The 26,751-nt window shown below is 33.6% G+C and overlaps 1 protein-coding gene across 1 annotated transcript in view; it reads right to left on the bottom strand.

Annotated features, from left to right (window-relative positions):
- The window catches only part of LOC109103547 (signal-induced proliferation-associated 1-like protein 2), a 95,552-nt gene that overhangs the window by 14,446 nt on the left and 54,355 nt on the right, over nt 1–26,751 (bottom strand). The window contains exons 10-15 of the mRNA XM_042769530.1: nt 24,167–24,404; nt 19,866–20,018; nt 17,999–18,108; nt 16,812–16,894; nt 14,584–14,987; nt 6,363–6,513 (exon numbers count right to left, since the gene is read on the bottom strand). Coding sequence (XP_042625464.1) covers nt 6,363–6,513; nt 14,584–14,987; nt 16,812–16,894; nt 17,999–18,108; nt 19,866–20,018; nt 24,167–24,404 — 1,139 coding nt within the window. The remainder of the gene's footprint in view (nt 1–6,362; nt 6,514–14,583; nt 14,988–16,811; nt 16,895–17,998; nt 18,109–19,865; nt 20,019–24,166; nt 24,405–26,751) is intronic.

Genomic DNA, 26,751 nt, shown 5'->3' with positions numbered 1-26,751 from the left:
TTTCTTGAGCAGCAAATCATCATATTAGAATGATTTCTGATGGAAGACTGGAGTAATGATGCTGAAAATTCAGCTTTGACTCATGAATAAATTACATTTTGATAAATATATTACAAAAGAAAAAACTATTTTAAATAGTAATAATATTTCACAATATTACTATTTTTACTGTACTTTTTAACAAATAAGCACACCCTCGGTGAGCAAAAGAGACTTCTTTTAAAACATTTAACTATCTTAAATACACACTGCCTTAAGATGGCACCTAGATAGGGAGCTCAGTAGGTTTTGGAACAGACTTATAGTCTTCTATATCAAAAATATCTCTCAAATGACATGAGGATAAAATTAAACACATGCCCATGAGCTAAATCTTGCCAAAGCTATTTAGATACATTGTATATGTTTTCCATTCAGAGCGTGAGCCAGAGGAAGGTGGTTTATTCCCAGGCAGCGCTGCCTGATCCTGTTCATTTCATTTATAGCACACAATATGCCTTCCACTATTTGAAACTTGATCAAAAACGTAAATTTGCTGAATTGCCATCACTGCAGGGAAAGCAGACGTCATGGCACACGGGATTCAGCAGAGCTAAAAGCCTCCAGGCTCTAACCAACCCTCTGTTTTCACTTCCTTTAGACCAGAATCCCACACAAATCCCATCACTCAACCATGAACCAGCCTCATTGAGTTCTCATTCTCTCTCGGGCCTCCTGCACACATGCAGCGTCATAGGACTAGATCCAGTCTGGTCCTCTCGCCTCAAATGGGATTTGAGAAGCAGCTCACATAAAAATAAACGAGAGCAGGCTTTATACGGCTTGTGTGTATTGTCACTGCAAAGGCAGTCTGAGATATTGTGTATTGTAGGTTTTATAGGTCTCGTCTGGAAAGAGGGATTTAAAAAAAAAAAAAAAAAAAAAAAGGGAAAAAATTACAAATTTGTTATTGTCACTGCAAAGGCAGTCTGAGATATTGTAGAAAAAAAATGGTTTCTTGCGTTGCTCATTTAATGTTTTTGCTAGATTTAAAATAGTGATGCAATGTGAAAAATTAATTTTATATTCCTGTCAACTGGTCTTTATCATAACTGTATACTTCATTAGAAATATTTATGAATAAAATTTATATGAACATTATATATTATTAATATTAAAAATATAATTATATAATATTCTAAAAATAAACAATAACAAGTAATTTGAAAAAAAAAAAAAAAAAAAAAAAAAAACTTATAATAATTTATAATAATATTTTATTTAGGTTGTGTGACCAGTAACCATCCAAGTATTATTTTTATACTATTACATTTTTTAGTTACTATTATAACTATTTTATACTAGTATTTTTAGTAACTATTTAAGTTACTATTATATATTTTTATATTTACAGTTTTCATTTAATTCTCAGTCATTTTGTTAAATACTTTGTCATTTTTATTTATTTTTTATTTATTAATTTATATTTTAATATTTTTTTTTTTATTTGTTTTTTTTTTTTTTATTTTATTTTTTGTTTTACCTGTTAATAATTTTTAGTGCTTCAAACTAAAATTATTTCAGTTAGTTGCCAAGTCAACGTTTCAAAGTTTATTTGAAATTTTTTTCATCTAATTTTATTTTATTTCAGCTTTTTTTCAATTATCAAAATGTTTTTTTTTTAATAGTTTTAGTTAATGATAATTAACGTGCCGTGAACATTTAAAATGACATTTTATGTACATTTAATGTAGCTTTGGTGAACAGAAGAGACTTCTTTTGAAAACATAAAAAACGTAATCATTCTAAACTTTTGACTTGATGAATACAACTTATTGAATAGTGTATAGTAATGCAGTTGAAACTCTTTGACCTAAAATATTTACTTGAAGATTTTAAGCTTATATTTCAATAATTAAACAACACATTTGCATGTTCACGGCAGGGTTATTATTGTTAACTAAAACTAAAAAACGATTTCAAACATTCTTGTTAATTGAAATAAAGATAAAATGATTATTTTTGGCTACTACTTATTTTAACTAAACAATAAGAAATGTTGACGGCAACTAATTGAAATAAATTTAGCTTGAAGCACTAAAATAATAAAAATGGAAATAAATAAAGAATAAAAATGAATTAAAAATTAAATTAAACATAAATAGCAATGCTAAAATAAAAACTAAAAAAAATAGGCAAAGGCACATAAAAAAAACCACTAAAAAAATATATAAATATTTAAGTTTATTGTTAATTTATATATTTTTATTTTGAGTTGAAGAAATATTTATATATATTTAAATTTAACAAAAAATAATAGTGTATAAAAAACTAAAACATTGGTTAATGATCACACAGTATGCAGGTAAACAAAATATTTCATATTTTTATTAGGCATTTTATTTGGATTGTTTTTATTTTCAAATTAATTATTGTGATGGTAAATTTTTGGGATTTGATTAATTATTATTAATTCAAAATAACAAATTAAGAATATTCATGTATTTATATTAATAATACTCACTATATTTATATTAATATTTATGATTATTAATAATCACTATGTATGCAGTTATGACAACTATCAATTTAGAGGCTAAACAGAATACATTTGCATTTTCAAAAATGCATTTATCACACTGCAGGACAAATAATAATAATAATAATAATAATAATAATAACAATAATAATAATAATAATAATAATAATAAATAAGCATTAAATGAGAGACCCAAGAAACCAGAATATCAGAGACTTACTGTGGGCTGTAATGATTTGAACCAGTAAAAAAACCACCCTAGCAACTGCACAGCAACACCCTAGCTTGACCCCTTGAGGTATAAGCACAGGAAGCACAGACGGTGGTCAGCGCCCGAGGTGTAATGTATAAGATATCATGCTGTGAGCTGAACTGGACGGGACTGCTTCTGCTTCTGAGGGCACTGCAACACCACACAGACCGCTGAAAACAGGGCACTGTGCATCTACTCTGGCACTTCCTGAAAGAATAACGGGCGGTGGGAGAGACCAGGGAACAACAAATGCAATTAAGATGGTCTCCATGAGCAGAGGGGACATAAGAGAAACAGACGCTCCTCCAACAACTTCCTCCCGTTAATCCACAACATGAACGGAAAGCAGACGCAGCGAGAGCTCGGCAATCAGATTAGCCAAACAGAATGTGTCCGGACCGAGACGCATGTTATCATGTCTCAGACTGATAACACATGTTTGCTCAGCCCTCATTCACTTCACACACTGAGGTTACCAGCACTACAGAGTGTGTGTGTGTGTGTGTGTGTGTGTGAGACCAGACTCTGACTGAGACCACATTCACATACAGTACTAATCATAGCTAAAGGAAAAGCATTATTTGCAGCAGGAAATGCATGTAAACTTAATATCACTGTACGGAATAATCACAATATTTATATACTACAGTATTTAAGATGGTACTCCAAGACAACCATGGTACTTTGATGGTACATGTCCAAAAATAACTATAAAAACCCATTATTATGATAATACGTCAAAATGCAAATAAAATATTACCACGGTATCATGTCCGAAAAACATGGTTTTACTATGGTAAACGTCAAAAAAAAAAAAAAAAAAAAACGTACAAGGTATTACTTTAGAACCATGGTATTACAAAAAAGACATACCAATGTTATACTATGATGCTGTACAGTCGTGGCCAAAAGTTTTGAGAATTACATAAATATTAGTTTTCAAAAAGTTTGCTGCTAAACTGCTTTTAGGATCTTTGTTTCAGTTGTTTCTGTGATGTACTGAAATATAATTACAAGCACTTTCATACGTTTCAAAAGGCTTTTATCGACAATTACATGACATTTATGCAAAGAGTCAGTATTTGCAGTGTTGGCCCTTCTTTTTCAGGACCTCTGCAATTCGACTGGGCATGCTCTCAATCAACTTCTGGGCCAAATCCTGACTGATAGCAACCCATTCTTTCATAATAACTTCTTGGAGTTTGTCAGAATTAGTGGGTTTTTTGTTTGTCCACCCCGCCTCTTGAGGATTGACCACAAGTTCTCAATGGGATAAGATCTGGGGAGTTTCCAGGCCATGGACCCAAAATTTCAACATTCTGGTCCCCGAGCCACTTAGTTATCACTTTTGCCTTATGGCACGATGCTCCATCGTGCTGGAAAATGCATTGTTCTTCACCAAACTGTTGTTGGATTGTTGGAAGAAGTTGCTGTTGGAGGGTGTTTTGGTACCATTCTTTATTCATGGCTGTGTTTTTGGGCAGAATTGTGAGTGAGTCCACTCCCTTGGATGAGAAGCAACCCCACACATGAATGGTGTCAGGATGCTTTACTGTTGGCATGACACAGGACTGATGATAGCGCTCACTTTTTCTTCTCCGGACAATCCTTTTTCCAGATGCCCCAAACAATCGGAAAGGGGCTTCATCTGAGAATATGACTTTGCCCCAGTCCTCAGCAGTCCCACTTTCTGCAGAAGATCAATCTGTCCCTGATGTTTTTTTTTGGACAGAAGTGGCTTCTTTGCTCCCCTTCTTGACACCAGGCCGTCTTCCAAAAGTCTTGGCCTCACTGTGCGTGCAGATGCGCTCACACCTGCCTGCTGCCATTCCTGAGCAAGCTCTGCACTGGTGGCACTCCGATCCCGCAGCGAATCCTCTTTAGGAGACCATCCTGGCGCTTGCTGGACTTTCTTGGACGCCCTGAAGCATTCTTTAAAAGAATTGAACCTCTTTCCTTGAAGTTCTTGATGAACCTATAAATTGTTGATTTAGGTTGCAATCTTAGTAGCCACAATATCCTTGCCTGTGAAGCCATTTTTATGCAACGCAATGATGGCTGCACGCGTTTCTTTGCAGGTCACCATGGTTAACAATGGAAGAACAGTGATTTTAAGCATCACCCTCCTTTTAACATGTCAAGTCTGCCATTCTAACCCAATTAGCCTGACATAATGATCTCCAGCCTTGTGCTCGTCAACATTCTCACCTGAGTTAACAAGATGATTACTGAAATGATCTCAGCAGGTCCTTTAATGACAGCAATGAAATGCAGTGGAAAGGTTTTGTTGGGATTAAGTTAATTTTCACGGCAAAGAAGGACTATGCAATTCATCTGATCACTCTTCATAACATTCTGGAGTATATGCAAATTGCTATTATAAAAACTTAAGCAGCAACTTTTCCAATTTCCAATATTTATGTAATTCTCAAAACTTTTGGCCACGACTGTACATTAAAAAAGCATGTTATTACTATGGTAAATAGTTCAAAGTTAATACTTTTTATACTGTTTTTTAAAACATGGTATTAAAGAAAAAAATCTAAGAATTACTATGGTAAGACAAACATGGTATTACCATGGAAAAAGTCCAAAAATATAGTACTATCAAGGTACATATCTAAAACACTCTGGTATTAACATTGTGTATCTCCAAAAAACATGGTATTGCTATAGTCCATTTTCAAAAAACAAAACAAAACATGATATTGCCATAGAAAATGTCCGTGGTAATGGGAAAAATATACTATCAAAGTACACAACACTATGGTATTATCATGGTTATTGTCTAAAAAACATGGTATTACCATGGTGTCACATCCAAAGCACCTTGTATTATGTCCAAAAACATGATGTGTCAAAAAATATGGTGTTACTATGGTACTCATAGTACTATTATTATTTTTTCTATTTTTTTTTACCATAGAACTTATCTAAAAAAATACCACCATACATCTACAAAAACATGGTTTTACCATGGTACATAGTGAAAATAAAAAACACAATATTACCACATCTAAAAATACTTATGTTAAGTGAAAAAAAATATATATATTAACATTGTAAATGTCTAAAAAACATGATATTAACATGGTATCATGTCTAAAAATCATGGTATTTTCAGAAGACAAAACAAAACAAAACATGGTATTACCATGGAAAATGCCCAAGACCATAGTACTATCAATGTAAATATCTGAAACACTATGGTATTACCACAATACTAAAAAAAAAAGTTTTACCATCGTATATTTCCAAAAAACATGGTATTACCACGGTACATGCCAAAAACCACAGTGTATTACCACATCAAAAAATACATCATTATGGTAAGTAAGAAACATGATTACCCTGGTAAATGTCAAAAACATGGTATTAGCATGGTATCATGTCCAAAGATATGGTATTTCCACAGTACACTTACCAATGTACTATAGTATTACCATGGTTTTCGTGGAGTAGCATGTAAACAGATTCATTTTAGTATCATAGTATGTTTGAAATGACCATAGTATCTGAATCTAGTGAAGATGATCTCAGTATGTACTGTGGTGTGTAATATAAAGCTATTCTGCATGAGCGTGCACGAACCTTCCTGTGGTCGCTCTCTCCAGGAGGGCTTTCAGGCAGCATCATCTTCATGTACTCTTCTTTAGACATGTTGGGCTGCTGACCTCCGTCCTTCAGTTTGTCCCGTCCTCTGTCCTGCAGCCGACAGGACGTCTCCGTGGCGTACAGCTGCCTGCGGGGACACACAGAGCCGGACACGGATTTTAAACACAGGCCGGAGATGCTGTGAAGTTCAGGAGCGAGGGAAGAGGGAAGAGCAGGGTCACTCATGCTGGTGGATGGAGGGGCACGTGTGAAGCAGGACAGAAGAGCTGTAGATGCTGCAGGTCAGTGTAAAGTCATGATAATCACAGTATCACACCCAACACTAAACTACGAGCTAATGCTAATGTTTCTCACACATCCTTTCATCGGGTGAAGACGAGGAAGGGGAGAGATGGTGACGGGGCGTGACCTTGATGCCGCTGTGTGCAGCTCACGCAGTGTGTGTGTGTGTGTGTCTCACGCAGTGTGTGTGTGTGTGTGTGTGTGTGTGTGTGTCTCACGCAGTGCGTGTGTGTGTGTGTCTCACGCAGTGTGTGTGTGTGTGTGTGTGTGTCTCACGCAGTGTGTGAGTCACTGGCAGCGTGTTATATAGCTGTCAGACTGCATGCACACACAAATACACAAACAGGCTAAAACTAAACTGGAATTCACAGAAGAAAGAAATCACATTTTTAATACAAGTTCCACTCTGTCAACAGTATCTGGAGCATGACACTGATCTAGAAATCCCCAGAAATTTGCAAAAAAAGTTCAATCATGCCTTGTCCTGGAGCATGTGGTGCATTACTGTAAGTAGCTTAAAAAAAAAGAAACGAGTACAAAATTTAAAGTAAATTACAATTACAAATAAAAAGCAAATAAATCACATAGATAAATACAGAACTGTGTTGTTATACGAAAGAATAAGAACAGCACTATATTGAGATATAAATTCTAAAGAAAATAGTAGACCTTTTTTTTCTATAGTAAATTAAATAATTAAAACAAAATCAGCAAATAATGATAATAAAATTAATATATAAAAATTTTGTATGTATATTTATGTGTGTATGTGAGTTTATATATATATATATATATATATATATATATATATATAATAGAGTATATATATATATATATATATATAATATATATAAAAACAATACACATAAAGTATATATAATTAAAATGAAATTAAATATGCAAACAATAATGAAACAAGTAATGTATCTAACTAGCCTTGAAATAATAAAAACATAAATTCATTAAATAAATAATAATAATAAAATTAATATATATGCAAAAATAACAATCATGCAAATAACATATATAATAATATAAGTAAGGGATAATGCATGGCTAGATGTGCATTAAACAATTTTAATGCATGACATGAAGGCTAAGAACCACTCGATGCAATATATATATATATATATATATATATATATATATATATATATATATATATGTGTATATATATAATATGTATGTGTATATATATATATGTATATATATAATATAATTAATTATGTGTTTTATATATTTCATTTTATTAGTATTATTTATTTATTGAAATTAACTTGAATTATATCAGATTCAATTATCTGATTTATTAAAGTCACTCAAGGTTATTAGTAAAACTGGAACAAAAACTGAAATGTACTAGTATATATTATGGTATAACACCCTATTACAGACCCAGAATCAGGCTCAGCCTCGTGCTGACAGGCGTCCCCAGGGAAAACAATGATGGACATTTCTATGCACAGCTACATTTCTTCAAAAATGTCCTCAATAATACTAGACAAAACGTAAAATATACAAGCTGCAGCAGAGTTAAAATACTGAGTGAGTGTGTAAATACAGGAGATGAGTTCATTAATATTGTGAAAAGGTCACATTAAGATGTGTGCCGTCTTTTACGTATTGCGTCTCAGATAAAAATAACAACTGAGCAATGCAGCGAAAATCCAAACAAATGCAATAGTGAAGAGGACGTATTAAAACTGACTCAAAGCCCGCAGGCGCTGAACAATGTCATCACAGCTGTCTGGCACTAGCGCAGCGGTTTTAACACACTTGGCGACCCGTTGGCCTTTACTGGTGTATGTGTCTATGAGCAACTGTTGATACGAGCACTACAGGCTATGTCTGAGTCTGACAGAAAGTGTTGAGGTAAGCGAGGAGAGGAGGGTCACTGCAGCACAGCGGGGAGAATTTCAACTCCAGACATTTACACTCAGTGAGGAGAACAGAAAGGTCAAGGGTCGAAGGGGAAAGTTCACTAACGGCGTGAGCACAAACATACACAGAGGGGTGTGCGTATGTACCTGGACCGCTCGGCTAGAGCCTTCAGAAGGAAAGACAACAAGCTCTCGGCTCCACTGAGCAAAAGAAGCCGAGGAAAGTAGAAGAAACAGAGAACAAAGTTAGCAGCTGCTTTCACACAGCGAGCGCTTTATAGTGTCAAGCCACACTGCAAACAGGAAAAAAGCTTCATTAGCAGGCACAATAAATGTGTGCGATTTTGGCTGATTTGTCTAGAGGCTGGGTTATGTAATGTGAAATGGGCTGAGGTGGAATAAACAAGGAAAGGAGGTGCTAACTGCATTACACGGCTTCTTTCATAACAGCTGGGGAAAAGCAGCTCCGCCGCACCATCAATCTAAGAAGAGTTTTAGTGGAAACTTTTACTGAACAAAAGACATCAGTGGAGAGATGGACCTGAGAGAGTTTCAATCAGAGCTATCTAAATGTGGACATAACATGCATGTCTACTGTTGTCAAATAAGTCTGATTATAATAATTACAGACTAACCCATACTGGGTTTGTTGCATTTTAGATCAAAAGCATTTACTGAACCGAGGTAACAAACAAAATGTGTAGTTTGAATTTGAATGTAAGGAAGTATAATTAAAATAAATTGAAATCGCAATTTTTAACTACATTTAAATTTGATTAAATTAATATAGAAGAATACAGAACAACAGATAGATAAACCGATAGAACAATAGATAGATCGACAGAAAAGTAGATAAAAAGGACGATATAATGATATAATGATAGATAGATAGACAAATAGGATAGAACAATTGATAGAACGATAGACAGAATGATGGATAGAATGATAGAACAATAAATAGATAGAAATAGTCAGATGATAGATAGATAGACAGACAGACAGACAGACAGACAGACAGACAGACAGGATAGAATGATAGAACAATAAGATAGATAGATAGATAGACAGATAGATAGATAGATAGATAGATAGATAGATAGATAGATAGCGCAATCGTTTCCAATCCAGGATTTGTTTGGAGTCCAGTGGGCAACACTGATCTTCTGTGTGGACCTGTATAGTTTACAGGGATTGGACATCAGCGTACAGATCAATAATGAGAAGAGACAAATGCCAAGTGTAATACGTCTGTGCATTTACAGAGCTTATTTAGCACAGAGCTCACTTCAATCAAGCCCTGTTAATCTACTGACGGTTCTCGGATCAATAGAGGAAAGATTCACTTTGATCTGTAACCTATTGCAAAAGGTTTTTCGTCCTAGAAAACTGGAATTGCTTGATGATTGTGCAGTGGAGAAATGAATTGGTTAAAAAGAAGTGAGAGACCTTCACCGCTGGCTAAATTCAGCCTTGGAATAGATTGGTCTCTCCTGGCCTTTTAAACCAGACACTTAATGAGTCACGCTGGCACAAGCTTGGAGGGCAAGATTAAATTTAATCAAATCTAAGGCCCAACCTAATTGTTCGCATTAGGAAATTACAACTCTTTTTAGACATAGTTTTACTTGAGTGCTTTACACGCTCTAGAGATTTCAAAGTCTCAGAGTATGTGGTAATGGCCAATGGTCAATTAAATTAAACAACAAATAACTCTTATATGAAGAGTCTTAATGTTGCTTTTAGTGGCCCAAACAATTAACTCCCAAATAAACCAATCATACCAGCAGATGAATCCCATTCCACACACTCACCCACACTCGTATAACTGCTTTAACCTTTTTGAGTATAAAAAATCTATAAATCTGATTTAGGAAGGGATTTGTCAACTTATCTCCACATAGACAATAATGAATTGGGTACAAATCAAATGAAACAGTAAGGTGCTAAAAATGGACTTTGCAATTTTATATAACAAAAACAATACTGTGTATATATACACTACACCAACAGTGAATGGTTGAAAAAGAAACAAACAATGAGCATATAAGAGAGAAAATAAACTATACAGATGTAGGCAGGCTCGGCTGTAAATACCCACAATCCTTGAAACTTAAGTTGCCTGATCTGATATTAAGTAACAACATTATGAGCATTTTGGGTTGTGAGCTATGAGTTGAAATAAACATGGAAGCCTTATCTGATATCATTCCATGATGAGAAAGACAGTTCAGTAAAGATGAAGATGGTAATCTTGAACAGAGCAGTTTCAATCACAAAGCAAATCCAACATGCAGGTAATCCAACAAGAAAGGTTACATATTTATAATCCTTGTGCATGAGATCCAAGAGATCCACTAGTTAAAGTAATGAAATACTTCATGAATGGAATTCCTCTTTTTGGTCTCCAAACAATGAATGACAACAGTATGATTGCTAGTGGCAATAAAGAGTCCTTTTCAACTGAGCTTAAAACCAAAGTTTCCCAATCAGGACTTTGTGGTTTGTGGTAATAGCCGGATGGCCATGCTGCCTCTCGCAACAAATCTGACTTTCTCTTCCACCCACCTGGGTAAATACAAGTCACTAGAGCCTAGCGCCCCTAGTGGTGTGTAGTAGTGTTACTTTCAGAAAAAAATGCTAACAGGCCTGTTAAACTCGGACTGAATTGGGGGCTCGTCCGGGATCGGTTTCTCATCAGACCTCCTACGCCAGCTTTGTGTGTATGCATTAGTGCTGGGCCCTGGCATCTGGCTACTGTGGGTGGCTGCCTGGGCTCTGGAAGGTTCTAGAGAGGACGTGTGCTTAAAGCTGTGGGGTAAGGGGCTGCCGGAGTGGTGAGATTCACTGGCCAACGCGTATGGGATAGAGGAACGTGAGATCCAATCATCAAAACAACATGTAATTATTTCCTGTACTGTTTAATTTAAGCACCAGTGGTTATACAAAGAAGGGAAATAACTATACAAATGGTGCCCAGAGTTTTCACATCTGGCTCAGTTGGTGCATTCGTTTTTGGAACCCGGTGTTTTTTTTTTTTTCTCAAGCCGCGGCTGATAATGTTGTGTTTTTTTAGACGAGTTTTGTTTTTTTTTGAAAATTTTTTAATATTATAAAATATTCCTATAATCCTAGGCCAAAATCTGTAGTCTTTGATCACTGGTTTGACATGTTCACCGACAGCGGATTAATGGCCGTTACGATCAAATTTTACCTCCGACAAACTTCTGGCAGTGTCCGAAAATTTGCCGCACAGTCTTGCAGTGTGATCTTCTACGACTAACATCAAACTGTTTTCGTCTTTTAAGACAAACCATGATCAGAATTAATGCTAGAGATTTCATCTAAGTGCATAAACTCCGGCGCTCCCATCCTCCGCTCACGGAATTCATATGATACTTTGCCTTTGCTATGATAAATACCAGTTGCGCCGCTGTTATCATGTGCTGCTTGCAGTATTCTTCTTAAATACGGCGGTATTGCCGCCATTCATATACATTTAATGATATAACATATGACATAACATATGCAGCTCGCAGTTTGCATGCTCACAGCTTTAGTTTAGTTACTTTATGTTTGAGGTGTCCGAACCAGCTAATAAAAGTCTTCAGACTCACTAGAAACTTCCAGGCAAGTGCGTTGGATCTGGTTGGAGCTAAACTCAGCAGGACATTGGCCCTCCAGGAACAGGTTTGGAAATGCTTGCTTTATATTAAAAGTGTAATTGACCCTTCGTGAAGACCCACCCCCTTTAGTTACTGTTGCTACTTCCGACACGCCATGGTGCTCTCACGCCACACATCATGTTCTCACGCAGTGAAAAATACATCACAGAGCATAGTGACAACTGACACTGTGCCGACAGACAAGACAGAGCAGGTTACTTTTGGTATGATATAGATCTCCACGATTAATTGAATGCAATTGTCATGCAAATCTTGTCAGTAAAGCCGGTTCTGTGATCAGTAGTAAATCTCCATCACCTGCTTTCATGTCATTAAAGTCTTTTCTGTGATGAGTGTTATGTGTTCATTAGTTGATTTCAGTTGTTTCAAAAAAGCAGGATGATTTAATTGCACGATTATGAAATCGACGAAATCGTTCTGCGTTTATGAAAGCACTTTGCGTAGCTTCTCAGTGAACTACTGACATGTTTTTATTTCAAAATCACTTCATAACTTTTGTGAAATTATGTGGCTTCTTACACAGAATAAGGCATACAACATACAGTATTTCATAGTATTCTAAGCAGTGATAAAGTCTATGTCGATTAGCATTGCATTTTTATATACTCTATTAGAATTTAAAAAATTAAACCATACAGTACAGGTCTGAAAACACCTTTAAAGTGATTAGATCAATATCGATAAAATCCAGTCCGGTTCAAGGAATGACCCCTTGGCCTTCCGTTTAGGAGACAACGGGTGAATTCTGCTTTGACAGCGCTCTGTTCGGGCATCTTTTGAAAAACATTCACAAGACAAACATTCACTCAAAAACACACACATATCAGAACTGACAACATGCCTATGAGCAGGACCCTGACCTTTCTACAACAGCATGACAGCTGCTATTCTCTCCGGTCCACCTCTAAGAGACTTCTTACCATTTTTCTGACTTTTATGTAACAGTCTATGCTCACAAGGGTTTAGTCGACATAAGAAGCTCTAATAATACTACTTAAAGTTGTGTACTTTTGAAACCTCACTTATCCATGCATTTGAAGACAGCTGGTTCCGAAGAACATGAGAACATTCTGAACATAACAGAAGGTAATTTGACAATTTTGCTAATGGTTTTCCTGAATTGCTCTGCAGTGCAAAACAAAGCACTGTTTCACTCTGTAGATGGAAAATAACCCTATATTTCTACATTTAAGTGCTATACACAAAGCCATCTATTTTTTCCCTTTAAAAACATTTTGTATTATCCCATGTTATCTCAACTGCACAACTTTTATGATCACTCTATACAATGCAGATAATGTATTCAATGCAAATTAAGACAATATAACTTTCTTTTCCATGATGCAAAAAAAAAAAAAAAGAGATTGCAATTGGAAACAAACTCAACTGGCCTGGAATCACTGGAAATAATTTTTCAGCTGTGCTACCCGAATGCTTCAAATACACACTACCATTCAAGCATTTGGGGTCAATCAGATTTTTTTTGTTAAAGAAATTAATACTTTTATTCAGCAAGGACACATTACATTCGAAAATGACATTAAAGACATTTATAACAAAATATTTCTATTTCAACTAAATGCTGTTCTTTTGAACTTTCTATTCATCAAGCAATCCTGACATTTTCCACAAAAATCTGTAGCAGCACAACTGTTTTCAGCACTGACAATAATCAGAAATGTTTCTTGAGTAGCAAATAAGCATATTAGAATGATATCTGAAGGATCATGTGACACTGAAGACTGGAGTAATGATGCTAAAAAAATTCAGCTTTACATCACAGGAATAAATTATATTTTACAATATATTCCAATAGAAAACAGTTCTTTGGAACTGCAATAATATTGCAAAATATTAATGTTTTTACTGTACTTTTGACCAAATAAATGCAGCCTTGGCAAGCAGAAGAGACTTCTTTCAAAAATTATCAGTATGACCCCGAACTTCTGAACTTGTCAAGCTTTCAAAATGAGGGCAGAAAGTCGCAAAGATGCAAAACCCTGCATACCTGTTATTAAAAAGCAGCATTCCTCTCTCTCCAAGTGAATACACACAGCTGGATACGTAAAATGTCTAGACAGGCAAAGCACTTTATTAATTGTGTGTTTGTTTGTGTGTAACTGAAGAATATGCACATATTTATAAACAATAACTGATAGCAGATTGAGAAGTGCACATTTTCTGTTGTTAGCATTCCACAGTGGAAATCTAGCCAGTGGACTAATCAATAATGTTGGCAAAATCATTATCTAAACATAATATATAAGGATAATGATTGATGAATTGATTGTTAAGCTACAAGTCTGACCTATTTATATTCTCATAAACATCAGCTCTCTCTCATTTGCTTACCTAGAATGAGATGAGATCTCGCTCAGGTCTCCCATACTCCCGTCCGCGGGCGTGTGTCCGGTGGCCAGAGCCGCGCCGTAGCTCTGGGGAAGGTACAACCTGCCATGGTCCTCCTCCGTGGACCCTTCTTCTGTCAGCTCCGGTGTCCAAGGGTGTCCCGGATCAGACGCCCCGCGGCCCTGAAGCATGACGCGGGCTACAGACGCACTAGCGACCCCCGGGGTCATGCTACAGGGTGCAGTGTCAATGCCGCTGTCTGTGGAGGCCCCTTTGATGTAGGTGAGACCCAGCATCTCTGGATCCATCAGGTCCCCGGAGCCGAAGTGCTTCTCATCACTGTTACTGCTGGAGGCGTTGCTGGACAGAGTGTTACTGCTGGAGTGGCTAGAGTTCTTATCGCCGCCCTGCTGGAGGACAACAGATACAAAGAAAACATATAGGGAACTTTTTTGGCAAGACATTCACTTCGGCATGTTTGCTATTTTTTATAGCAACAACCTAAAAACCACCCAGAATACACTAGTTGCATTATTTGCAAGGGAAAGAACCACATATATGTATGAAAAATATAAAAAATATACATTAATATAAATATATTTAAAATTGAATAAAAAATATTATATGCACTAGGTCATTTTTTATGCTTATAGAGCATTTCACTATTAACTAAAGCCAGACTCAATAGTGGAGAAGCTGCATATGTAGATTACAATCCAGTCACTTACAGTATGAAGATCATTTCAGCAAGGCAGCTTACTAGGTTTTGGAAGATAGCTTATACACTATATATGTACTACTGGCGCCTGTTGTTTCTAAACCCCACTGTCCTGCACTAAACGATCATAATTTACTTTCAGCTGGATGCCGGTGGTCAGATGCTATTATAGGAACAGGCAATGTGAGATATTGGATAAAACTCACATCCAAGGTGAGAGAGAGACAGACGGATGCGAGCGTGTCCCTGATAACAGCACCAAGGGCAGGCTGACCTTATCAGCATTCATTCATCACAGTGATGCACATGCACACTGACAGCAGTACGGGCCTCGTGTGCCTTCGTCTGCGTGTTTGTCACATCAAGGCTTTCAGCGTACACTGTAACACCATAAAGTCGAGCTGGAGAAGTTTGCCAAGCCCATGCTTCCACTTATCAACGTGATTATATGGTTCATATGTTAAATGTAAATCCAGCGCACCACATAAAACACATTCTGACACTGTAGGGAATTCCCATATTATTTATAAACATACAGTTGCATATATAAACAAATGCCTCTTGATGGCTGGCCACTAACCAACCGAATTACAAATAAAGCACATTTTGTCCGTGCTCTTCTGTCCTTTAAATGAACGAATGATCCAGAGATTGTAAGATACTGTATGGTCCGGGCTTTTTTGTCCTTTAAATGAACTAGTGAATATTACTTAATAAGGTTCTTTGGTTCAAAATTATTATCAAAAAATACGATTTTAAGGGTTAGATTTGTGGCTTCATTATTTCATATTGCTTTTATGGCAGTGGTCCTCAACCAATGATTTATATAATACAAAATAAGCATTTAAATAAGCTATAACAGCTTAAAAAAAAAAAAAAAAAGACCCATTTTTTAGGTGAATTACAAATGCTTATTTTGTTGTAATTATTATTATTATTATATTATTATTATTATTATTATTATATATCATTGGAAAACCTGAATATATAAATAAATAAAAATGTCATAGGCATGGACATTTTTTTTATATAGAGAATGAAATTATGATAATGTTTTCTAATTATTTTAACATTTGAATATTTAGTTTTTATTGTTGTATTTTTGTTTTAATTTTTTTCTTAAAGTCTTAGCAATTTTGTTGCGAGTCTTTCTCATTTTTATTAGCTATTTTTTATGTAATTTTTTTGAGATTTAAATTTTTAATTTTGTTGCGAGTCTTTCTCATTTTTATTAGCTATTTTTTTTAGTTAATAATTAGTATTGTTGCCATGGCAACCAGTAGATATAAAAACATTAGATTTTGAAAAAATATATTTTAATTTTATTTTATTGTTTTGCTTAAAGGTTTAGTTAACTATAATAAGTGATTATGAGTGTAATATTATTTTAAAATTCGTACCCAAAAGGAAACCTATTAGCAAACACAGAGGAGGGTTTAATGTTATTTAATACTTGGGCTTATGTATGGCATGACTTCTACTCTACAGGAGCGTTGAGTGGGAATAGTCTTACCCTTGTCAACTTGTTTGGCGAATCCTTGCCTCTTTCCTTCAAGGAGTTGAGGATCTTGGTGGAAGGGACGTGCCACTTCGCCTCTGTGAAGAAAACAGACTGACTGCAGCAAACACAAGAGCACAGACACTGTCTTACACTGTTCATATTTCTTTGTTTTTTTATTATTTTTATAATTTTTTTTCTGTTTTTTTAATGTTGTTTTTTAAGTGTATTTTCTTCAGTCTTCAGTGTCATATGATCCTTCAGAAATCATTCTAATATACTGATTTGCTGCAATAAAATATACTGATTTTGTTTTATGTTGATGAGTAGATTTTTTTTATTGTTTTTTTGGTTTATTTGATGGTTAGAAAGTTCAGAATTTATGTGTTTATCTGAAATAGAAATCTTTTGTAAATTTATTTATTATCACTTTTGATCAATTTAAAGCATCCTTGCTGAATTTATAAATGTCTTTATTATCACTTCCCCACCCCACCCAATCTAACTTTTTTTTTTTTTATTTATACTGACTCCAAACTCAGTGTATAATGTTACAAAATATTTGTATTTCAGATAAATGCTGATCTTTGGATTTTTTCTGTTCATCAAAGAATCCTGATTAAAATTTACTCAACTGTTTTCAAAATAATAATAATAATAATAATAATAATAATAATAATAATAATAATACATATTTTTAAGCAGCAAATCAGCATATTAGAATGATTTCTGAAGATCATGTGACACTGAAGACTGGAGTAATGATGCTGAAAATACAGCTGCGCATCACAGGAATAAATTACATTTTAACACATATCCAAATAGAAAGCAGTTATTTATATAGTAAAAATGTTTGCATTTTGGATCAAATAAATGCAGGCTTGGTGAGCAGAGAGAATTCTTAAAAAAAAAACAAAAAAATCTACTTTTGACTGGTAGTTTTACTTTTGACTTGTAGTGTTCTAAATAACCTGTATTATTTTAATAAATAGGGCTGAATTAAATAATTTGGTTTTGATTTTTATGTTTAATTTTGATTCTGCTATATAAAATTCTCTGTCCCTGACAACAGCTTATGAACGCTTCTCATTCGGTGTGTTTTGCGTTTTCAAATGCAGTTTGAAGTCTATTTTCAGTCCAGCAGCTAATGTCTACCTGACCTTCACTGGAGGGAAAGATCAGTGTAAATGTGTGAATGGCACCTGCAGAGCGTGTCCTCTCGAGAGTCGGCTCTCTCTCCCTCAGCATCTCCCTGTCTCCCAGCATGCCCTGGGCTTCAGCCGAGCGCTCGTGGAGCACAGGAGACTGACACCTGCGGACGAGACCGGCTGGAGTTCAATCAGTCAGATGATCAGACCTTTCTTTACTGATCCTAAACAACCGTCAGTCTTGATGGGATTGATTATGGGAGTTGAGAAACATTGGATATTAATCAAAATTCAACAAAGTCTGGTAATAAAAGATTGTTTATGGATTTATATTGAGATTTGATATTTATTAAAATTCAATAAAGTTTAGTTATTGAATGATAATGGTTGTGTCATTTGTGGTTTATAGATGTGTTTTTTCTAGAAGTCTTTATGGCTGACTTCAAATTGAGTACTAGTATTGTTTTCTAAAACCCAAATGAAACTATGTCAGATGGACTATATGATAAACCCAAGTTTATTACAAGATTAAATAAAATATGTATAAATATTTATAAATTTCTAAAAGTTTTTATTAATACTATAATATCAAATTAAAAATAAAATTATATGTCAGATGGACATCTATACTAAATATACTAAATAATAATTACATATATTAAATAATACAATTATTAATATATTGTTATTGATATATTGCTATATTGGTTGATTTACATTAATTTAAATAGTAATTGGACCAAAAGATTAGTACTAAATTAAACTATAATATCTATAATTTATTAATAATAAAATTATTACTATTATTTGTATTTGTTATTATTAATATTTTTTTATAAATATAATTGTTTGTTTTTTTTTATTATTATTATTAATTGGACCAATACATGAAATTTTAAATTAAATTAAATTAAATTGATTTAAAATGAAGTAAATGTTATATATTTATAATTAAAAGATGAAAATAATTATCAATATAATGCTAATTGTTTGATTTATTAATTCATATTAATTGAACCAATACATTATTAACGGATATATTTGAAATTATCAATACAATTTTATTAAATAAATAAAATTTTTTTATTTATAAATTAAATTTTATTAAATTGAATTAAAAATTGAGTTCAAAAGAATTAATATAATTCTATAAATGTTTTTGTTTGATTTATTAATTTAAATTAATTAAACTAATACATGGATGCTACATTAAACTAAAATAAACTAAAATACTGAATAATATTTGATAATAAACTAAAATACTGAATAATATTTGATAAAGTATCAATAATTTTACTAGTTAACTGATTTATATTTAACTAAAATACTGAATAATATTTGATAAAGTATCAATAATTTTACTAGTTAACTGATTTATATTATTTGATACATTAATACTTATTTTATTAATTATATGTGACCCTGGAGCACAAAAGCAGTCTTAAGGTCTCTGGGGTATATTTGTAGCAATAGCCAAAAATACATTGTATGGGTCAAAATTATTGATTTTTCTTTTATGCCAAAAATCATTAGGATTTTAAGATATTTTTTAAATTTCTTTCTCCAAATATATTAAAACTTAATTTTTTTTATTGGTAATATGCATTGCTAAGGATTTCACTTGGACAACTCTAAAGGCGATTTTCTCAATATTTTGATTTTTTTGCACCCTCAGATTCCAGATTTTCAAATAGTTGTATCTCGAACAAATATTCAGATCCTAACAAACCATACATCAATGGAACGCTTATTTATTCAGCTTTCAGATGATGTACTGTATAAATCTCAGTTTTAAAAAATTGACACTTAAGACTGGTTTTGTGTTCCAGGGTCACACACACACACACACACACACACACACACACACACACACACACCCATTCCATTTGTTATGAAATCATTCTCTGTGAGTGTGTGTTACCCGTCGTATCCCGGCTGCTGGTTCCAGCTGGCGCTTGCGCAGGGTCCCGGGTCGCTGGAGGACGACTGGTTACTGGGTGAGCTGCGGTAGTGTTGGGACGCGTCTCCTTTACTGCAGGACGAGATCTGAGGCTTCTCAACATCCTGAACGCTCCTGCAGCGAGAGAAACAGACACAGCAGATGGGTTTCCGTTCAGATTTCAGCATCAGGTGATGACTTCAGTGTGTCTGATCTAAATCAGAAGAGCTCGAAGAGCAGGAGAGTGCATGCAACATTAAGCATTACTTTGTCTACCATGACATTCTTATCAGTGCAGAGAAAAAGAAATAATGAAATAAAATAAAGCACATTTGTGCAAAGAGCCATGGATAATTAGGCAACACACAGTCTCATAATTATTGCAAGCATCAATAGTAATAATAATAATAATAAATTGTATTCAATATTGCATTTTTAAATGCAGCTCCTCAAGCTGCTTTACAAAGAAACAAGCAATATATTATAATAATAATAATAAATGATACAAAAAAAAAACAATAATAAAATGAATGAACATGCAAATAAAGACTATGATTAAAACTACAATTATTCATATTATTATTACTTTTATTATTAATGTTATTGGTTGATTCATTAATTTAATTTAATTTAATTTAATTTAATTATTAATTGGACCAATTCAGATACTGAATAATATTTGATCCTAATTATCATATCTAAGTTTATAAATTAATTTAGATTTATTAAATTATTAATTAGGTCAGTACATTAATAATAAATTAAATTAAATGTAAAAAAGTAATACTAAATAAACACTCAAAATATTTGATAATAAACATATTCAATATAATCTTATTAATAACTTCAACCTAAACTAATATTAAACGAATACTGACTAATATGATAAACATGATCAATACGACTTTAGTAACTGATTAATTGACTGATTTAAATTAATTGAATTATTAATTGGACCAATACTTTATTAATTTATTTGATTATTAATTTGTAATATTTGTTTATTAAATGTATATTTATTTTTATTATTTGATTTTAATTGTTGATCTATATTAATTTATTGAATTATTAATTGGACCAATACATTAATACTAAATTAAATTATAATAAACTTAATACTAAATAAATAAAAATAAAAAATAATATTTAATAATAAAATTAACCAATATAATCTTATTAATAACTTTAGCCTGACATCAAAACAGTTTAAACATTACTGAAACCTTGTTTTTTTGTTAAATATGTTATTGCAATTAACTTTTTCCTGTATTTATTTGACATGTGGGCAAACGTGCATCTGGGTTTTCCATGCATTCAGAAGATGTGCACAGTATGCATACTACAAATATAGTAAGTATTATAGTAATATGTAAACGTGCATCTGGGTTTTCCATGCATTCAGAAGATGTGGATAGTATGAATAATCAGTCATAAAACGCAAGCATCTGATCCTCGCCAAAGAAGACACAATGCACAGACCAGAATGCACTATTGGCATTGTCACTTTGTGCATGAGCGATGCCACCGGCCAACATGCAAGAAGACCCTTAACAGCTGTAAATATCTTACATTTATGCATTTATGTATTTAGAAGATGCTTTTATCCAAAGTGACTTTTCATTGCATTCAATGTATACTGTATGTTTCATGACATTTCATGCATTTCCTTGTGAAAACGTGGGAGTTAGTATCACTAATAAGAGGGTAAGAGAGTCCAGTGGTGTGCCATTACTGTAGCGTAGCATCGCTCTCTCCACATGCGGTCTCATAGAGGAGCCGGGAAAGGTCATCAACACAGCGAGGGGTTTGCAAGTAAGAACAAATGACTACATTATAACAAACCCTATTTGAAAGGCATATCGCCTGCATACCAAATACAGGAAGCTGAATTCATGATGATCTGTGTCAGCAGTACAACATTTTCCAGCAGCGAGTAAATTGTTGGTGCATGCAGAAACTGTTTGAAAAACTTTTTTATTGAAATTCACACATATTTGAATACATTTTCCCTTTATGTTAATCAGGTTTGTGCAATGCAAAAAAAAAAAAGAAGAAGAAAAAAAAAAAGAATATTATAACTTATTTTTCAGTTAAAATAGCTAAAATCCTAAAAAGAAAATTTATTTATTCAAGAAGCAATTCTGCAAACAATCTTAAGATATTTTCTAAAGGCAAATATAGTTTTCAAGCTCCAAAAACGAGCATTATAATATATAATGGTCTGCAAGATTTTAGAATTTTCTGCTCACCAAGGCTGCATTTATTTAATCAAAAATACAGAAAAAACTGCATTATTGTGAAATATTACTACAATATAAAACAAATGTTTTCTATCTGAATATATTTATTTTCACATTTTGAACCTATTTTGCCTTTATGTGAACCAGGTTTTTCCACTGCAAAAATATTCTTAATGAGAATTTTTGTTTTGTTTTCCAGTTGAAATATCTAAAAATTAAACAAATATACTTAAGCAATATGGCATGCAATTTTAAGATTTGTTTTCATAGACTGTATTTTGAAAATGTGTGTATTTTGTCTTACTGCACTTTTGACAGATTTTTTAAATTTGTTTTTAACTAATTCATACGTAAATCAAGTGACCAAACTTGCCAGTGCAGTAAGACAAAATACTCTCATATTAAAGACATGATATACTGTATGTCAAAACAAGTCTCAATATCTGCTAATCAAACAAATTGATTTGGTTTAAAAAATAGTTTTACTGGAAAGCAAGACAAAAAGACTTATTGAAAACTTACTAAGAAGTCATTTTTGTTGCATTGTGGATCAAATAGGATAGATGATAAATATTAGTAAAACCAGAAAAACCAACGATAAGATTAAAATTGAGGTCCATCAAACCTTGAGAATGTAACGGGGTATTAATGTAAAGTCAAGAGATAACGTGAAACTTTACTCATTAGTACAGGGAGTAACGTGCATTAACAGTAATACATTGTTCAGTATGCTTTGTGCAAACTAAAATGTAAAATATTATTATTTAAGAGAACCATTAACATATATAGAGCCCTAAGAAATTGGTTTTATTCTTTTCTCAAATTCCAATTTCTGTTTTAGTTTTCATTTTTTTGGATTCCGTTGTACTGGTTAAATTAAATTTTAGTAATCAAAAAGCATGGCGATATAATTGAAATCATGAAACTTACAGAATTTAGCAACAATTATCATTACTATTTAATACAATTATATTAAAAGAAATTAAAAGTAATTAATTGAATTCATAAAACGGTTTTATTTTGTCAGAAATTCTGTGTTGCCCGTTTTAATTTTTTCTGGATTTATGATTTAATACAAATGATGATGACTTAATCTTTTAAAACGTAATCAAATTAAAATTGAACAGTTCCTTTTATTTTTGGCAGACATGCAAAACATGCAGACTTCATATGTAAACAGGCGTCTTTTGCACTTTAATATTCACAGACACTAGACTACATTGTGATTTGATTAAATGTACAGATCTACTTTTGAGTTATTCATCCAAAACTTTCCATATTTGGTGACATTCTGCATTACTGTAAATTCCATTTTTTATGACTGGATTTTGCAATTCTGTCCACGTCACGGAAATCACAGAGCCCTAGACATGTGACCCTAAAAATGTGACCCTGGAGCACAAAAGCAGTCTTAAGTCACTGGGGTATATTTGTAGCAGTAGCCAAAAATACATTGTATGGGTCAAAACTATAGATTTTTCTTTTATGACAAAAATCATTAGGATATTAAGTAATGTTCCATGATCTGGAGCACAAAAGCATTTCCGACCCGTAAATATATCAAAACTTAATTTTTTATTAGTAATATGCATCGCTAAGAACTTCATTTGAACAACTTTAAAGATGATTTTCTCAGTATTTTGATTTTTTTTGCACCCTCAGATTCCAGATTTTCAAATAGTTGTATCTCAGACAAATATTGTCCTATCCTAATAAACCATGCATCAATGGAAAGATTATTTATTCAGCTTTCAGATATTGTATACATCTCAATTTCGAGAACGTGACCCTTATGACTGGATTTGTGGTCCAGGGTCACAAATGTCAGAAAATAAACAATAAAAGGCTTAATCATCATCTCACACTTCCTTCATCCTGTTGTATTTTTCATGCATCCTAACACCCAGAGTTCTGCCTCGTTCATGAAATCTGAATGTATCTGCTTCATTCATGAAGGCGATGGATTCACAGTTACACAGTTACATTTAGAAAAACACCTTTGGAAAGACACGCGAAAGCATGCATCTGAAACTGAAGTGATACCTGGGTCCATCCGGTAGCTTCCTGTCGAAAGAGGTGCTGCGTGGGATGGCGGTCTGAGCGTGCTGGAGGATCTGCTGGCACGGCATGCGATCGGGAAGAGGCTGGCCGCTGGTGGGCACACGGTGCCAGGTGGTGTTTCTCTTGAAGGGTGTCTTGTACTCGCAGGGTGTTCCTTCACTGTCCAGCTTATACTCCACCATAGGGATGCGGTAGAGCTCTGAACATCCCCTGAGAGACAGAGAGCAGAAATGACGTCAACAGACATTTAGAAGATGCTTATATATATATATATATATATATATATATATATATATATAGATATATATATATATATATATAGATATATATATATATATATATATATATATATATAGATATATATATAGATATATATATATAGATATATATATATAAACTTCAAACAATCATTTCCAGCTAAAATATGAGTCCATAATCCATGATCCATAATAAGGCTTCCTCTAGTGTAAAAGTCCATCTCCTGTTGTCTCTGATATCAAAATCCAGTCACATATTAGTTGTTTTGGCTTGTAAACAGTGCTTGATCTGTGCAGATTTCTCTCCTAATTCAGACAAGACGATTTTTCACTGGAAGAAGAGTTAATATAGACTTATATTTTATTTAAAAACGTCTTCACAATGTATTTGTTTCTTACAAACACACAGCTTGTCTCTTCACAAGACATTAACTGATGGACTGGAGTGGTGTGGATTACTTGTGGATTATTGTGATGTTTTTATCAGCTGTTTGGACTCTCATTCTGACGGCACCCATTCACTGCAGAGCAAGTTGGCAATTCTAATTTCAGAGCAAGTGATGCAATTCTACATTTCTCCAAATCTGATGAAGAAACAAACTCATCATAATCTTGGATGATCTGAGGGTGAGTACATCTTCAGCAGCTTTTCACCAACTTTCTTTTTTATATTTCAAACCCTCCAACCACCTGTCATACACAGAGACTTTTCAACATGCAATCCATTTATGATGCATCAAATCTACATTTCTTCTTGATTAATATTTTTCCACTTTTAAATGCATGGGTTAAAAAACCTAAAATAGGCTGCAAATGTTTCAGTCCCTTCAAACAAGTGTCTTGCTCAAGTCTTGCATAAACAGCCTCTATATTAAGACTGTGTCTTAACAACTAATTTGACCAACTAGCAATTGACCAAGTGGTTATACGTCTTACTTTTCAGACTAATCTACCTTTTTATTTAACTGACTTTAAAAAATTATTACCAGTTTTGCAGAAAAAAAACAGACTAGTCTGAGCAGTTTATGCAACCATTACCTGAGCTTTAAAAACTGAACCATATACAAGTGCATATAATATATAGTCGTGAAATTTATTTGTGTAGCGCTTTTCACAATACACATTGCTTCAAAGCAGCTTTACAGAAAATCATGATCTTAATGTTTATAATATCGTAATATCTTGCCTTAAAGTGGCATTTAGCAGACTAGAGCTGGGAGATAATATGATTTACATTTTTTGGCAATCAAGCAGTTGAGATTTGCTGTACAGTGTATATATACACCTATATTTACCTGTTCTGTACAGGTTTAAAAAACAAGAAGTGAATGACACTGGAAGCCTCACTTTTTCAAGTTACTCCTGCTCTTACTTTAAAAATAAGGTGGATACGAGTGCTAGAAGGGAACTAGAAGACACACAGAAATGGAGAAGCTGTTTGAGGTGTGTTTTTGGGTTGAAGAAAAGAAAAGAGCCCAAGGGTTATAAAAACAGTCTGCCTACAAAACGAAAAAAAAAAACCTTCTGCAATACAACTCTGGAGCTATTGTCTGCATGAAGCTCTTGAGGTGAAGGGTTAACATTCTCCTCTTCCATTTGCATAAGCAGCCCACAGGCTCGTATCAATTAGATGCAGGAGACAGCCCCAAAAATCAGACAATGTGATCTCTGCATCGGCTGAAATGTGTTTTAAATTGAGCTGCATTCATCAGCTACTACCCCATTGCCCTCTGGACATCACTGACCTCTGCGTCCTCACGAGGCCAGAGAACACTAGACGCTACGCTACACTTTCTGGCAGGATCTCTCGCCAAGAGCAACGGCAATGCAAAGCATCCTCCAAAGGGAGTTTTTTTTTTTACAGAGAAATCCTGCTGGAATACATTAAAGAAAAAGACCAGGAATAAATGAAAGTCTGTCGTCATTTACTCAACCTCATGTCGTTCAGACTCTGTATGACTTTCTTCTATGAAAAAAACAAAACAAGATATTTTGCAATGGGGAATGAGATTTTTGATCTCCAAAAATGCAAAATAAGAGAGGTGGAAAAAAAGAGGTTTTTGATTTTATATATTTTTTTTTTTTGGAGGTGTTGCACGTAAGTTAACTATAAATAAAACTAAAAATAAAACCATTAAAAAATTGTTACTTGAAATATATAACCTTTAACTGAAATAAAATAAAATGATAAATAATATATTTTTTTTTTTTTCAGTTAGTTGCCAAGGCAATATTTCTAATTTTCATCTAGTTTAACTAAATTAACTAAAACTGAAATAATTTAAAAATAAAATTTGAGTAATAAAAACT

The sequence above is a fragment of the Cyprinus carpio genome, chromosome A13 (assembly GCF_018340385.1).
Source record: "Cyprinus carpio isolate SPL01 chromosome A13, ASM1834038v1, whole genome shotgun sequence".
NCBI lineage: Eukaryota > Metazoa > Chordata > Actinopteri > Cypriniformes > Cyprinidae > Cyprinus > Cyprinus carpio.
Note: the sequence above shows the minus strand (reverse complement) of the source record. Positions and strands in the feature narration are given on the sequence as shown.